This window comes from Carcharhinus amblyrhynchos, chromosome 32, assembly GCF_965287045.1.
Source record: "Carcharhinus amblyrhynchos chromosome 32, sCarAmb.v2.hapA, whole genome shotgun sequence".
In the NCBI taxonomy this organism is placed as follows: domain Eukaryota; kingdom Metazoa; phylum Chordata; class Chondrichthyes; order Carcharhiniformes; family Carcharhinidae; genus Carcharhinus; species Carcharhinus amblyrhynchos.
Window position 1 is genome coordinate 20,809,185 of NC_137355.1, and position 16,834 is coordinate 20,826,018.

Below are 16,834 nucleotides of genomic sequence, written 5' to 3' on the forward strand. Positions count from 1 at the left end.
TGCTCCTATTTCTTATGTTCTTATGTTCTTTGCTTTATCAGTGCTCACCTTCTTCCTGGCATTTGCCATTTTCTCCTGTTTGGCAGCACTCAGGATGTTTTGATATTGCTGACTCTGTTCTGGATCCAGATTCACCAGCATGGCATTGGGGTTCTTCATTGCTGCCAGGGTCTCTGCTGGAACGCCCTTGTCTATGGCATCATTGATGGCAATAACAGCAGCATGCACTGAGGGCAAGGCAAGGCAGACAAAACTCTATTAGCAGAATATCAGCTTTTAAAAAAAAAATCAGAATTTCTGTCTCCACTCAATTCACCTTCCCTCCTGCACCATCTTGACTTTGAGATTCTCATCCCCGCTTCTAGAAACTAGAAGTAGAAATAGGCCATTCAGCCCATCGAGCCTGTTCTGCCATTCATTTTGATCATGGCTGATCATCAGATACAATATCCTGACCCCCCCTCCCCCCTCTATCCCTCGATCCCTTTAGCCCCAAGAGCAATATCTAATTTCTTCTTGAAAACAGACAATATTTTTGCCTCAGCTGCTTTCTGTGGGAGTGAATGCCACACATTCACCACTCCCTGGGTGAAAAAATTTCTCCTCACCTCAGTTCTAAAAGGTTTACCCCTTATCCCCAAACTATGACCCCTAGTTCTGGACTCCCCCACCATCAGGAACATTCTTTCTGAATCTACCCTGTCTAACCTTGTTAGAATTTTATAGGTTTCTATGAGATCTTGTCTCACTCTTCTAAACTCCAGTGAATATAATTCATATTCCTCCATGGTCTTTGTCCTGTCCCTATCTGTGTAATCTTCACCACCTCTCAGATATCAGTGCTCCTCCAGTTCTGGTCTCCTGACCTCCCTGACTGACATCTCTCTGGTCTTGGTGGCTGTACCTTCAGCTGTTTGGACCCTAAACTCTGCACCCCCCCACCCCCCCGAACCTCTTTTCCTTTCTCTCCTCCTCGAAGGTGTTTATTCAACCAGCCTCTTCGATTGAGTTTCTGGCCAACTTCCCCTAACATCGCCTTCTCTGGCCATCCAGACCTCTTACCCTTTCCGGCCCCCTGCCTTCTTGTGCCCTTCATCATAGCAGCCCTACAGTAAGATCATAAGACATAGGAGCAGAATTAGCCCATCGAGTCTGCTCCGAACATTCACTGCTGTCCGAGCTGGGAGCGTGAAGGACTCTCAGACAACAGGGTCTAACTCTTGGGGTCCAAACCTCAGAGATACTTACAGGCTGCTTCATCCACTGATAGCTCGTTGGCCAGAATTCCCCCGATTTTACTGAACGCAGGCATTTGAATCCCGTACTTCTCCAGCTCCTTCTTCATGTTGTTAATCTCCTCCTCTGCAAGCAACCCGAGAAAAGACAGGAGTTGGGGCTAAGTTTGACATTCACTCACCCTCTCTTACCCATCCAGACCTCTCACCCTTTCCAGCCCCCTGCCTTCTTGTACCCTTCATCACAGCAGCCCTCCAGTAAGATCATAAGACATAGGAGCAGAATTAGCCCATCGAGTCTGCTCGCCATTCAATCATGGCTGATATGATTCTCATCTCCATTCTCCCGCCTTCTCCCCTTAACCCCCTTACTGATCAAGGACCTATCTGTCTCTGTCTTAAAGACACTCAATGACCCGGCCTCCTCTGTGGCAAAGAGTTCCACGGGTTCATTACTCTCTGGCTGAAGAAATTCCTCCTCATCTCTATTTTAAAGGATTGTCCCTTTATCCTGAGGTTGTGCCCTCTGGTTCTAGTTTTTCCTATTAGGGAAACATCCTCTCCACGTCCACTCTATCCAGGGCCTCTGAGTATGTTGTAAGCTTCAATTAGATCCCCCCTCAACCCTCCAAACTCCATCGAGTATAGATTCAGACTCCTCAACTGCTCCTCATGGGACAAACCCTTCATTCCCGGGATCATTCTTGTGAACCTCCTCTGGACCTTTCCAAGGCCAGCACATCCCTCCTTTGATAAGAGGCCCAGGTCTGCTCAGAATACTCCAAATGGGGTCTGACTAGACTTTAATTTTTGATTTGATTTGATCTGATTTATTGTTGTCACGTGTACTAACATACAGTGAGAAATACTGTTTCCTGCGCGCTAAACAGACAAAAATCATACCATTCATAGAGAAAGAAATGAGGGAGTGCACACAGAGACCCTCATACAGCCTCAGCAGCACATCCCTGCTCTTTTATTCTAGACCTCTAGAAATGAATGCTAACAGTGCAGAAGGAGGCCATTTGGCCCATCGACTTTGCACCAACTCTCTGACAGAACATCTTCCCCAGGCCCAACCTGTCCACATTCCAGTAACCCTGCACATTTGCCCTACACATTTTGGAACACTAAGGAAGAATGTAGCATGGCCAATCCACCTAACCCGGGAGGAAACCGGAGCACCTGGAGGAAACCCATGCAGACACAGGGAGAATGTGCAGACTCCACACAGACTAGAATCTGATCCCCAGTGCTGTGAGGCAATAGTGCTAATGTGTGGCACCGGTTCCTGGTATCTGCTGGAACCCCCTATCCCTCAGTCACTCTTCCCCCCATTCCACCCCACCCCCCAATTCACTGTCCTTTGCACCATTGTCCAAATGGAGGAAAATTGAGTAAATGGGAATTCACGGAACGAGTGGTCTTGAGGTTGAACACAGTGACACAAGTGGAGTCAAATAACAAACCATGCTCGTGACTTCCCCCACTCCCCTCCACAGGGTCTCCCTTCTCTCGGAGAAAATTATTAGAGAAAATTCACTCATTCCCCAAATCTCTCATCTCCCTCATTCCCATAATTGGCTGTCTGGAATGTTCCCAACCCTCTGAATAGCAGGACTTCCCTTACAGGCTGTGGAGCTGGTGGGAGGGTAATAAATTAATGAGCCTGTTTATAAAGTATCATTTAATGGGTTTGTATAAAGTCAGCTACAAGGTTCCAGCCTCCACTTTGTTACTTGCTGTGCTTGGCTTTTGTTGCAGTGATTCTGTGTACAGCTCTGACAATGAAACTGATTGGCTCTGGCCCAAGTTTCAGAATTGCACTCACAGACTTGACGTTTGATAAATGTTATCTGTATTTTACACCTTTGCTGCTTTACCATTTGTGAGACTCAATTAAGGGCTATGCACTGGAAACGGTTGATTAGATAGCAGCCTGGGCGGCTGCTGTAGCAGACTGCTGTCGCTTGGAAAAACAGCCAGATTATTTACTCAGTCGCTACCTCCTCATCTGAAGATGCCGACATTTGTTGGGTTGCAGCCCTACTTATGCTGTTTGTCTTTCGACAAGTCGCCTGGTGTGGGACCAGATAGTGAGTGCGGAGGACAGGGAGACCATTGTGATCCAACCGGATGCCATTCTCCTCCCCCCATCTCCATTCTGAACCCTCCCTACTTTCCAACTCAGAGTCACTGTGCAACCCTCCTGGTTGAATTTCCTCTTCTCAGAGCAGCTCAATCTTATCACCCAATCAGCTATCGTCCCTTGGTCTGAAACTACTGAAATTTCAGCATGGAAGGAGGCCATTCATCCCATCATGCCTGTGCTAGTGCCAGCTGTTCATCTCGAGCTATCCCATCCTTTGCTTTCCTGATGTGTGAGATCAAACTAGCCCTGGTCGCCAGCAGTTCAGGGAGGGGCTTGAAAACAGGATCAGCTGGGCCTCCGTTAGTTGAGGAATAAATATTGGCCCAGGAGAGGGGAGGAAACTGCCCTGGTCCTTGCAGAGTAGTGCTGGCTGAGAGGGCATGGATTTAACATCTCATTTGAAAGTTGGCGCCTCTGACAGTGCAGCACTCCCTCAGTATTGCACTGGGAGCGTCAGCCTGGATTTTAAGTTTCTGGAGCAGACTTTGAACCTTCAGACTCGGCGGGTGAATTTTACTGGTCCGCCCGCCATGGGAATCGGAGTGGGCGAGGGGTGGAACATGGAAAGGTTCGTTGGCCTCAGGCAGGATTTTCCGGTTTCAGGGCGAGCGAGGCCAGGAAATCCCGCCCAGAGTATTTTCACGGAGTCAGGGAATGTTGTGCTCCATATTTACTGCCACATTCTTTTGAGGGACAGATGATAAAAGATCTTTTTGCAAGTGTGACACCGAACCACGTCTGGCTCATTATCTCTGGGGACTACAGGATGAGGGACATTGTCCACTCCCCCCCAACCCTGCTCCTACCCTCCTGCTTCTCATTACCCTCAGAATCACTGTCTGTGAGTACATCCCACTGCAGTGACGCCTCCCCTTCCACACAGTTAGTGTGGACCTGTCCACACGGGGTCCCAGTCCAGGTCAGCTATCGGAAACTCCTTGAAATTTGGTCTTGCTCCTGACCAACTGGCGACAACCCCCAGATAAATAAACTCTCGTGGCCCTACTCTCAGGAATCTCTGCTGGTTTGAGTAAAACCCATGGTCACAGCCGTGAGCTTGGCAGTAAACACCAGATGCTGCCATTCTCTGGGAACCCATATAAAATCCAGCCCCAGTCACAGGATATGGTCACCTTCTACAGCCCAATGTACCATCAACACCACTCCTGTGTACACCACCCCTTCCTCACTAACACAATGTTCCACGTACACTATTCCCATGTATACACCCTCCACAATGAACACCACCCCTGCATATACCAGCCCACCCCTGTCAGCCCAATGTACCATGTATATCACCTCCACGAGTCCAATGTATGATGCACACCACCTCTGCATATACACTGCCAGCTTAATGTGCCATGTACACCAAACTTGTGTGTACACACAACCCAGCTGGAGCACCATACAATGCAATGTGGGGACATGTTCTGGTAAAGAGCACTTGCCAGTTATTGATGATCTTCATCGTTAATCACGAGCGGAGATAAAACTGAACCAACCTCACCTGTGAAAGCAACTTTCCCATACAGATCCTGAATCTGCGGAGCCAATCCCAATTTAAAGAGGTACAAACTGCCAAAGGAATGAGAGGAGAAGTCAGTGAAGACCAGTGCAGAGTCCAGATGTCTGTAACATCACAGAGAGTCCAATCCACCCTTCAATCATTGTGCATACTGACGCACCATCGCACGTTTACGCTGATGCACCATCGCACGTTTACGCTGACGCACCATCGCACGTTTACGCTGACGCACCATCGCACGTTTACGCTGATGCACCATCGCACGTTTACACTGACGCACCATCGCACGTTTACGCTGATGCACCATCGCACTTTCACACTGACGCACCATCGCACTTTCACACTGACGCACCATCGCACTTTCACACTGACGCACCATCGCACTTTCACACTGACGCACCATCGCACTTTCACACTGACGCACCATCGCACTTTCACACTGACGCACCATCGCACTTTCACACTGACGCACCATCGCACTTTCACACTGACGCACCATCGCACTTTCACACTGACGCACCATCGCACGTTTACACTGACGCACCATCGCACGTTTACACTGACGCACCATCGCACGTTTACACTGACGCACCATCGCACTTTCACATTGACGCACCATCGCACTTTCACACTGACGCACCATCGCACGTTTACACTGACGCACCATCGCACGTTTACGCTGATGCACCATCGCACGTTTACACTGACGCACCATCGCGTGTTTACACTGACGCACCATCGCACTTTCACACTGACGCACCATCGCGTGTTCACACTGACGCACCATCGCACGTTTACACTGACGCACCATCGCACGTTTACACTGACGCACCATCGCGTGTTCACACTGACGCACCATCGCGTGTTTACACTGACGCACCATCGCACTTTTACACTGACGCACCATCGCACTTTCACACTGACGCACCATCGCACTTTCACACTGACGCACCATCGCACGTTTACACTGACGCACCATCGCACGTTCACACTGACGCACCATCGCACGTTCACACTGACGCACCATCGCACGTTCACACTGACGCACCATCGCACGTTCACACTGACGCACCATCGCACGTTCACACTGACGCACCATCGCACGTTCACACTGACGCACCATCGCACGTTCACACTGACGCACCATCGCACGTTTACACTGACGCACCATCGCACGTTCACACTGATGCACCATCGCGTGTTCACACTGACGCACCATCGCACGTTCACACTGACGCACCATCGCGTGTTTACACTAACATGCTGTTGAGTGAGGACAACATATTTCATCACTGGCAGCAGAAACTTGGAGGTCGTAGAGGTTTACAACAGGGAAACAGGCCCTTCGGCCCAATTTGTCCATGCCGCATTTTTTTTTTAAACCCCCTAAGCTAGTTCCAGTTGCCCGCATTGGGCCCATATCCCTCCATAACCATCTTACCCATGTAACTGTCTAAATGCTTTTTGAAAAACAAAATTGGTACATGGGCAGTTGGATGGCCTACACTGGGATCCTACACAGCTCATTGGAGGGACTTTCCTCAGGGCTTGGTCAGGTCTCCAGCCCCTCTGGGGTGGTTGGGGATTTTGTCAGCTCAGAACAGTGAGCCGGGGACGTTTTGTGTTCGAAGGAGAGAGAGAGAGAGACCTCCACTAGTGACTGAACCTGGACTTCAAGGGTTAAATTATGAGAGATTACAGAGAACAGGGCTGTGTTCTCTAGAATTTAGAAAGTTAAGGGGTGATTTGATGAACATTTTCATAAATTCATAAGATATATGAGCAGAGTTAGGCCATTCAGCCCATCGAGTCTGCTCCGCCATTCTATCATGGCTGACAGGCTCCTCGTCCCCATTTTCCTGCCTTCTCCCCATAACCCTTCAACCCCATTCCCAATTAAAAATCTGTCTAACTCCTCCTTAAATTTACTCACTGTCCCAGCATCCACCACACTTTGGGGTAGCAAATTCCACAGATTCACAACCCTTTGGGAGAAGTAGTTTTTCCTTAACTCTGTTTTCAATTTGCTGCCCCTTATCCTTAGACTACGATCTCTCATCCTAGAATTTCCCACAAGAGGAAGCATCCGCTCCTCGTCTACTTTATCCAGACCTTCTATCATCTTGTAAACCTCAATTTGATCTCCCCTCATTCTTCTAAATTCCAGAGAGTATCGGCCTAAACTGTTCAATCTCTCTTCATAGGACAAACCCCTCATCTCTGGAACCAATCTGGATATTATAATCTCAATATTTCAAGATATTATACAGAGCTGATAGAGGACGTACAAAGAAGGTAATTTCACTGCCAAACTCTTCAGGAGTGTCTTCTTATCATCTCTAAACTTCAGTTCATTAAAAACTGCTGCCCATGTTGTCACTTGCACTGAGTCCCAGCCACCCATCATCTCTTTACTTGTGACTTACACTCACTCCTGGTTATGCAAAACCTCAATTTGAAAATTGGCAATCTGGTTTTCCAATCCCTCCATGGCCTCTCCCCTCCCTATCTCTGTGATCTCTTCCAGCCCTACAACTCTAACCATGGGCGACTCGGTGGCACAGTGGTTAGCACTGCTGCCTCACAGCTCTCGGGACCTGGGTTTGATTCCTGGCTTGGGTCACTGTCTGTGTGGAGTTTCCCCGTGTCTGCGTGGATTTCCTCCCACAGTATAAAGATGTGTGGCTTCGGTTGATTGGCCATGATAAATTGCCTCTTAGTGTCCTGGGATGTGTAGATTAGAGAGATTAGTGGGGTAAATACGTGGGTTTACGGGGATAGGGCCTGAGTGGGATTGTGGACGGTGCAGATTTGATGGGCCAAATGGTCTCCTTCTGTATTGTTGGGATTTTATGAACTCTGAGATATCTGCACTTCCCTACTTCTGGCTTCTGATGAATCCTTGATTTGAATCTCTCCATCACTGCTGGTCATGCCTTCAGCTGCCTGAGCCCCAAACTCTGGAATTCCCTCCCTAGGCCTCTCTCAGTCTTCTTCTTTAAGATGCTGCTTAAACCTACCTATTCCACCATACTCTTGGTCACCCATCCCAACAGCTTCCTCCATGGTTCAGTGCCGGCTTCTGTTCAGTAACTTTGGGATATTTTGCGATGTTTAAGGTGCCATATGGATACGAGTTGTTGTTGTAGGGCCAGTTGAGGCCTCCCCTCCCCTCCGAAGCTCGCTGTGCCGGGCAGGATGCCGGGAAAGATTCCCGAGCGAGTGGGAGAACAGGAACCTCACAACAACGGTAATGGACAAGAGCCCATGACTGGCATTGGCGCAGCTCTGAGCCAGACATTGTCCTTGGTGTAACCCCATCAGCAAGAGCACTATCCGCCATCTGAACAATCGCCCTGGTATTTCCTGAACTGGACGGTGTGGCCTGGGTCAGGATTAGCTGCAGCACTGGGAAATGATTAGCTCCAACACAGGAAATGGCTGGATGAGGACACACTGCTCCTTTTATGCACTGACTCATTACCTCAGCAGCTTAGCCCAGATATTCTCCACTTTTACGACTCAAACAGTCTCAATGGGTGCCTTCAGAATCCGGGACTCGGTTCAGGCAAGCCAATGAGAGACCGCAACCCCTGGCCCTCAGCACCAAGCTGCCCAACTTTTCCAATTGCCGTGTGCTTTCCGCTGTGGAAGGCAGCGAGAAAAGCCCCAAGTCCACCCGTGTGGATATTGCTACTGTAACTCTTCCCATGACTCACTCCCCACCCTGATTAACACCAATGCCCGTTCCGCATGGGGAAGTGACCCTGAGCAATGGCAAACAGCCTCAGGACCCAGGGTTAGAGATGGGTACCACCACCAACACAATTGGCAATGGGAAGCAACAATAGCACAGACTGGGTTAGGCTCTTAAATTCCAGTCAAGACCCACTGGGTTAACATCTGGCCCATCACTGACAGGTGTTTAACCACTTACATGTCTGGGTCATGTCAAGAAGTAATACCTGAGAGCGTGGATGCAGTAGATACATCGTGGCATGTTCTTACGGTCATAGATGTCTGTGGTTTCAGGATAAAAAATCTACATCAAAAGAAACATGTAATTAGTTAATAAAACACGATATTGAGCATTTCCTAGTTTAATACAACACATAGGCATCTCCCTGTCACTCTTAAGGGCATAAACAATTTAAAATGTAAATGGGTAGAGTAATCACAACATCTGTAACCTCTGATTGACCTTACTCAAAAAAATGGAAGGCCATCGACACTCACTACAACTCAACCCTAACTGACCGTACCCACTGAATACTGCTCCTTTCAAACATGATGTGGAGATGCCAGTGATGGACTGGGGTGGGCACAGTTAAAAGTCCTAGAACACCAGGTTAAAGTCCAACAGGTTTATTTGGTATCACGAGCTTTCAGAGCGCTGCTCCTTCATCAGGTGAGTGGAGACACGGGGAGAAAGTGCAAATTTCATGCAGTCTGTGGCCCGAGGCTGAAATCGAACCCAGGCCCCTGGTGCTGTGAGGCAGCAGAGCTAACCCTTACTATACCACCCCTTACTATACCTTACTGAACTCCAAGACAGGCTGCACAGGTCACTCTCTGTGTGGAGTTTACCCTTTCTCCCCGTGTCTCCACTCACATGATGAAGGAGCGGCGCTCTGAAAGCTCGTGATACCAAATAAATCTGTTGGACTTTAACCTGGTGTTGTGAGGCTTCTTACTGTGTCCTTTCAAACAGGTTATATTGCAGGACCAATGTTATCGGCGGATAATGAGCAGATCCTCTGTACAATATTCACTTCTTGCTTCACACTAACCTCTACTACAGCGAATGCTTTTCAAATTACACCCTGTTTACCCCTCCTGTTATTATCAAAACTTGGTGCCCTCTAACTCACCTTCAGCAATGCTGGGACGAGCTGTCAGCACATTCCTGTGCTCTGTCTCCGATATGTCTGCCAAAAGGTCGACATTTCACTATAGACGCTAAAACTACCTTCAAAATGTAAAGCCCAGGATTTAATTCTGGATTCTTCTACCCAGTAACCTGCAATTTACAGACAGCGACAATAACCTGAGCTTGAGAATCAGCCAACAGAGTCAAAGAAATGTGGATTTAGAACAAAGAGCAAAGGAAAGTACAGCACAGGAAAGGCCCTTCGGCCCTCCAAGCCTGTGCCGATCATGCTGCCGTAACTCAAGAAAAACCCTTCTGCCCTTACTCGGTCCGTATCCCTCCGTTCCCTCTCTATTCATGTACCCATCCTCTAATCTGCCTGTTTCTCAGAGGATTCTTGGAGATTTTCACTGCTGCAGAAGAATACAATAAAGATGCTGCAATAAGTCCTCCGGGACAGAAATCCCTTCATCAAACTCCCTTTATTTACAAGTCTGATAACAGCATACAGAGCGCTATCAGTTTGCAGTCTGCACCCGGAGTACCAGAGGAACTGACACACCTGGCTGAATACAGAGCAAGGGGGTTCCTGACTGAATCATCAATTTTGCCCTTAATCAGGGACATCTTTCTGTGTCCAACCAAATAAACAAAATCAACTTAACTTAGGGAAAACTCAAAAGGAGCCCTTAATGAGGGGGTTCATACCCTAACAGGCTCACCTCAATGACACCTCAAAGTCATTACAGATGCAGATTTTAAAACGGTAATACTGGCAGAATGGAGGTCTCAGGGCGCAGGGTTGATGCATTAACAGAACTTGGTGCAGGTTTTGGGTGAGTTGAAGCTTGCAGAGGGTGGGAGATGGAAGGCTGGCTGGGCATGTGCTGGAATAGTGCTGAAAGTGTGGACGAGGGGTTTCAGCAGCAGCAGATGAAGCAGGGGTGGAAACAGACCAGTTGGAAGGAGGTAGTTTTGCTGATAAAAAGGATAAAGAGGCAGGAACCTGCCTTGGAGTTTAGTAAGGGGTGCCACAGTGGCACAATGGGTCAGCACTGCTGCCTCACAGTGCCAGGGACCCGGATTCAATTCCAGCCTTGGGTCACTGTCTGTGTGGAGACTGCACGTTCTCCCCGTGTCTGCGTGGGTTTCCTCCGGGTGCTCCAGTTTCCTCCCACATTTCAAAGATGTGCTGGTTAGGTGGATTGGCCGTGCTAAATTACCCCTTAGTGCCAGGGGGATTAGCCAGGGTAAATGTATGGGGTTATGAGGATAGGGCCTGGGTGGGATGGTGGGCGATGCAGACTCCTTCTGCTCTGAAGGATTCTAGGATTCTATGCGCCAGAAACCTGTCTTGGAGCTCAGTAAGGTACAGTAAAGAGCGGCACAGCAGTACAGTGGTTAGCACTGCTGCCTCATAATGTCAGGGACCCGGGTTCGATTCCCGGTTTGGGTCACTGTCTGTGTGGAGTTTGCATGTTCTCCCCATGTCTGTGTGGCTTCCTCTGGCTGCTCTGGTTTCCTCCTACAGTCTGAAGATGTGTGAGATAGGGTGATTGGCCAAGCTAAGTTGTCCCTTAGTGTCAGGGGATTAGCGAAGTAAATATTTGATTTGATTTATTATTGTTACATGTATTAGCATACAGTGAAAAGTACTGTTTCTTGTGCATTGCACGGGTTAGGTTGATTGGCCATGCTAAATTGACTCTATTGTCAGGTGGGTTCGCAGGATAAATGTATGGGGTTGCAGGAATAGGAATGGATGGGATTGTGGTCAGTACAGACTCGATGGGTTAAATGGCCTCCGTCTGCACTGTAGGAATTTGGTGAAGAGCTGATTCACGGCGCTGAAATTACAGTCTGGTTTTAGGTATTTAAGGCGCATGTGAATGGTGCTGTTTACTTTAAGAACATAACTTTGTGAAGCTTATTACAGACATAAGAGCCAATTAGCAAAGCAGAAATAACAGGATGCACGCAAACTACACAGAGAAACCCAGAGAAAGGCAGCCAACTCTCTGGTAATGAAACAATCCCAACTGGCACTGAACTCACGGAGATCAGTCATCAGCCACAAAGCACGGAATACTATCTGAATCACAGCCATTCCGGAAATATGGAAAGGTGCAGGGAATTAAGAGGATGTGGAAGTCAGGCAGGGAATGATTCAAGTTTGGGTGCAATGTCCTCACTAAAAAGTTGCCCACACAGATTGGCTCATACTTGGGTGACAATCAATAACGTCTCTTATCCGAAACATGAACATCGTAGGAGGAGAAAAGTGGAGTGTGTAAATATATTTTAAATTGGACTGAGAAACTTTCTTTGGATTTCAAAGCCCAACAAAACCTATTTGACTCTCTTTAGCCGGCTTAAAAATAAAGCCGCAGCAGCCGGTATTTTGAAGGGGGAATTGTAAGTGCTGGGCTGTGGCCAAGACTAATGTGGTTTGACGGAATTCCAGCATTTCAGGGTGTGGAGCGAATGCCAGGGAAGGAAGTTTCCATGAATATTATTCTGGAAAAAAAGAGGAGAGGAGAGAGAGGGGGCAAGTAAACAGGAAAGAGTCAGGACAAAAAAAAAAATCTGAAATAAAAACTGAAAATACTGAATTTCACAGTAACTCCATTGCGAGCCTTACTTGTGACTGATAAATGAACTTTAAACACTGGAAATCGATGTCTGTGAGAGGGAGAGGCAGGCTGGAATATTCGTATTCTTGCCCACCGCACAGCCTCTCTTCCTAGTTTCAGCACGGGATGACACACTGGTTAGCACTGCTGCCTCATAGCGCCAGGGACCCGGGTTCAATTCCCGGTTTGGGCCACTGTGCAGAGTTTGCACGTTCTCCCCATGTCTGCGTGGGTTTCCTCTGGATGCTCTGGTTTCCTCCCACAGTCCGAAGGTGTGCGGGTTAGGGTGATTGGCCAAGCTAAGTTGTCCCTTAGTGTCAGGGGATTAGCGAAGTAAATATTTGATTTGATTTATTGTTGTCACATGTATTAGCATACAGTGAAAAGTATTGTTTCTTGCCTGCTATACAGACAAAGCATATCGTTCTCACAGAAGGAAAAGAGAGAGTGCAGAATGTAGTGTTACACTCATAGCTAGGGTGTAGAGAAAGATCAACTTAATGCAAGGTTAAGTCCACTCAAAAGTCTGACAGTAGCAGGGAAGAAGTTGTTCTTGAATCGGTTAGTAGGTGACCTCAGACTTTTGTATCTTTTTCCCGATGGAAGGTGGAGGAAGAGAGAACGTCCAGATGTGTGGGGTCCTTAATTATTCTGGCTGCTTTGCTGAGGCAGTGGGAAGTGTAGACAGAGTCAGTGGATGGGAGGCTGGTTTGTGTGATGGATTGGGCTACATTCATGTCCTTTTGTGATTTCTTGGGGTCTTAGGCAGAGCAGGAGCCCGTACCAAGCTGTGATACAACCAGAAAGAATGCTTTCTATGGTGCATCTTTAAAAGTTGGTGAGCATCGTAGCTGACATGCCAAATTTCCTTAGTTTCTGAGAAAGGCGTTGGTGGGCTTTCTTAACTATAGTGTCGGCATGGGGGAACCAGGACAGGTTGTTGGAGATCTGGACACCTAAAAACTTGAAATATGTGGGGTTATGGGGATAGGGCCTGGTTGGGATTGTGGTAGGTGAAGGCTTGATGGGCTGAATGGCCTCCTTCTGCACTGTAGGGATTCTATGATCCTGCTTTCTTTACTCAGGCACTGACAGGATCTGTTCACTTTCATTTGTTGCTGTCTGGTTCATTCGCAGAGAAACGTGAGCACAGCAGGTCGGGCCTGCATCATCCGACTGAGTAAAACAAACCCTTACCTTAGGCAGCCCGATGTTGGACATTGCGTTAAACCACTGGATGGTGTTATCCGTGTGGCGGAAATGAAGACCAGTTGCCTGCGTTTCAATGGAAAAAAAATGTGAAGGGAATTTCTTTAACCTCCTTCAAAAGTCCGGTGTACACACAACACAAAATTACAACTTTTGTCCCAGGTCTGTGCTGATGACGGCAGGGAAGCAGGCCATTCGGCCCAACTGGTCCCTGCTAGCATTTATGCTCCGTGAGTCGTAGAGGTTTACGGTATGGAAACAGGCCATTCGGCCCAACTTGTACATGCCGCCCCTAAATGACCTTCCTCCCACTCCTCTCCATCTCACCTCATCAGTATTTCCCTCACATCCTTTTTCTTTCTTAAGCTGTCCTTTAAATGTCTCTTTAATATTCGCTGCAACCACCCACTGTGGTTGGAGTTTCACATCCTTACCATTCCCTGGCTAGAGGAGTTATTCCTGAATTCCCTATTGGATTTATCAGTGATGACCTTGTATTTATGGTCCCTATTTTTGGATTCCCCTAGAAATTTCTCCAAATTTATTCCAAAACAGTGAGAGAAAATGTCAGCATAGAATACTTGTATTTTTGTCACATGAAAATGTCACACAAGGTCTAATCCCACCCTTCTGTATCCAGCCCATAGCCTTGTGTCTGGAATTCACTGTGTGAGATGGTGGTGGAAGCAGAGACACTAAACTCTTAAAAAGTATCTGGATCTGCACCTTAAACTTACAGCACTTAAGCTGCAGGTCCCGGTATTTTTTTTAGAAGAGTTTAGGGTCTCTGCCTCCACCACCATCTCACACAGTGAATTCCAGACACACATTACCCAACGTGTAATAAAGTTCTTCCTCATGTCCCCTCTACACCTACTTATCCCGAATCTATCCCCTGCTTTCCACCAAGACAATCAGATTGTCAGTGCCTGATTTGAACCACTGGCCCAGAGGTTGAACACCTCCTGTCTTCTATTGATAGTTTTCTAAGGTGATTTCCCAGTGAAGGTTAATCCCGCCAAACTCCCCCGCACCCACCCAGCAACCCCCACACCCCCCTACCGTGCCCCACCCCACCGCAAAGCCACAACCCCAAGATCCCTGGGCATGTGCATTACCTTGTATCTGGTTTGTTCGCAGTCGTAGATCTTTTTGCGTGAGACCACCTTTGGACTGAAGAAGTTGCCTAATTTGGCAAGGTACACTCCATTTCTCAGTCCTTCCTCAAGCTCAGTAGTTGGAGGTAGCTCCTCATCCAAACATGCTTCCATCCAGCTGAAACACAGAGTCAGTGAGCATCATTTAACCCAGGTGAAGGTTCAAGGTTCAAAGGGGCAGGGGAGGGCAGAAGGCCAGCAGCTTGGTGATGCCAAGCTCGGTACTTCAAACATCTTTAGATGATAGCAGGAAGGGATGGGCAAACAGAAATATGAGTGGCTTTGCTATCCTTAATCAAATGAGAGTAGGAAATGGAAAGAGTTAAGACAGTGAGGATAGGGGAAGAAAGAGGAAGAGATGAGGGTAGAGATGGAGGGGTGAGGGATAGAAAGAGGGAAGGAAGACAGAGAGAAAAACACACAGGGAAAGAGAGAGAGAAGTTGGAGGATGTAGGCGAGAGAGTACTGTCCATGCATTGACAGACAGCTTCTATAACCCATCAAGAATTGTGTCAGAGAGAGAATTGCCAAAAGTGAAGTTACTCTCAAATATTAAACAGAGCTGGAAGGTGAGAGTGCGACAGAGAGCGGAAGGGAGAGGGGGTCAGTACAAGATTGTGTAACATTTGACAGTGAAGTCTAAAACTTTGGTTAGGCTGCACTTAGAGTATTGCGTTTAATTCTGGTTGCTACAATACAGGAAGAATGTGGAGGCTTTGGAGAGGGTGCAGAAGAGGTTTACCAGGATGCTGCCTGGATCAGAGAGTGTGGGCTATAGGGAGAGGCTGGACAGACTAGGATTGTTTTCTCTGAGCGGCAGAGGCTGAGGGGAGAGCTGATAGACATCTATAAAATTATGAGAGGCAGGGATAGGGTTGACAGAGAATCTTTCACCCAGAGTTGAAATGTCTAATACTGGGGGGGGAGAGTGCTAAGTGTCTGGAATGCGCTGCCAGATAGAGGTGGAAGCAGATAGGATAGGAGTGTTTAAGGGGCTTTTAGATAAGCACATGAATTTGCAAAAAACAGAGGGACTTGGAGCAAGGGCAGGCTGAAGGGATTAGTTTAATTTGGCATCATGTTCGGAACAGCATTGTGGGCTGAAGGGCCTGTTCCTGCGCTGTACTGTTCCTGCGCTGTACTGTTCTGCGCTGTACTGTTCCTGCGCTGTACTGTTCCTGCGCTGTACTGTTCCTGCGCTGTACTGTTCCTGCGCTGTACTGTTCCTGCGCTGTACTGTTCCTGCGCTGTACTGTTCCTGCACTGTACTGTTCTGTGTTGTACTGTTCCTGCGCTGTACTGTTCCTGCGCTGTACTGTTCCTGCGCTGTACTGTTCCTGCGCTGTATTGTTCCTGCGCTGTACTGTTCCTGCGCTGTACTGTTCCTGCACTGTATTGTTCTGTGCTGTACTGTTCCTGCGCTGTACTGTTCCTGCGCTGTACTGTTCCTGCGCTGTACTGTTCCTGCGCTCTATGTTCTAAGAAGAACATAAGGTGACCAGGGGTCCTTTTGTTACCATGGAAACAGTGCAGTGCCCAACATGGTAAGAGAATCTAAATGCAAGCTTTTTTTAGAATATGAAAGGCAGCATTTTTGAAACACTGAAAGCAAGATGTTCCGAAACACTCTGACCGGTCCTGAACGGAGTGACACATATCAAGGTCATGGGTTAAATCTCTGGCCTCTCAGAGTGGGAATGAGCAAGAGAAGGGGAACGCACCCAACCCCGCAGCTCCAGTAACACCCAGGCGGGAGTGCTATTAGATGTTATGGAGGATTAAGCCTGACTGTTGATGCTGACATTTCCCCGTGGTTAAATGTCTTCCTTTCACATTTGAAGAGCTGCTGTCTGTGTTTGGAGGGACTCAGAATAACTGACACAAAACCCAAATACAGCCAATGCCTTTAGGGAAGGGAAAGGTGATGAGGAGGAGATGACGACTGTCTGTGTGTGTGTGTGTGTGTGTGTGTGCATATCTGAACATATCAGTGTGTGCATGTATGGTTGTATGTGTGTTAGTCTGTGTGCGTTTGTGACTGTATGTATGTGTG

The 16,834-nt window shown here is 47.8% G+C and overlaps 1 protein-coding gene across 1 annotated transcript in view; it reads right to left on the reverse strand.

Moving 5' to 3' along the window:
- Positions 1–16,834, reverse strand: part of iqgap1 (IQ motif containing GTPase activating protein 1) — a 140,305-nt gene that overhangs the window by 85,927 nt on the left and 37,544 nt on the right. The window contains 6 exon segments of the mRNA XM_080216240.1: positions 49–227; positions 1,249–1,362; positions 4,895–4,962; positions 8,878–8,954; positions 13,613–13,690; positions 14,743–14,899. Coding sequence (XP_080072366.1) covers positions 49–227; positions 1,249–1,362; positions 4,895–4,962; positions 8,878–8,954; positions 13,613–13,690; positions 14,743–14,899 — 673 coding nt within the window.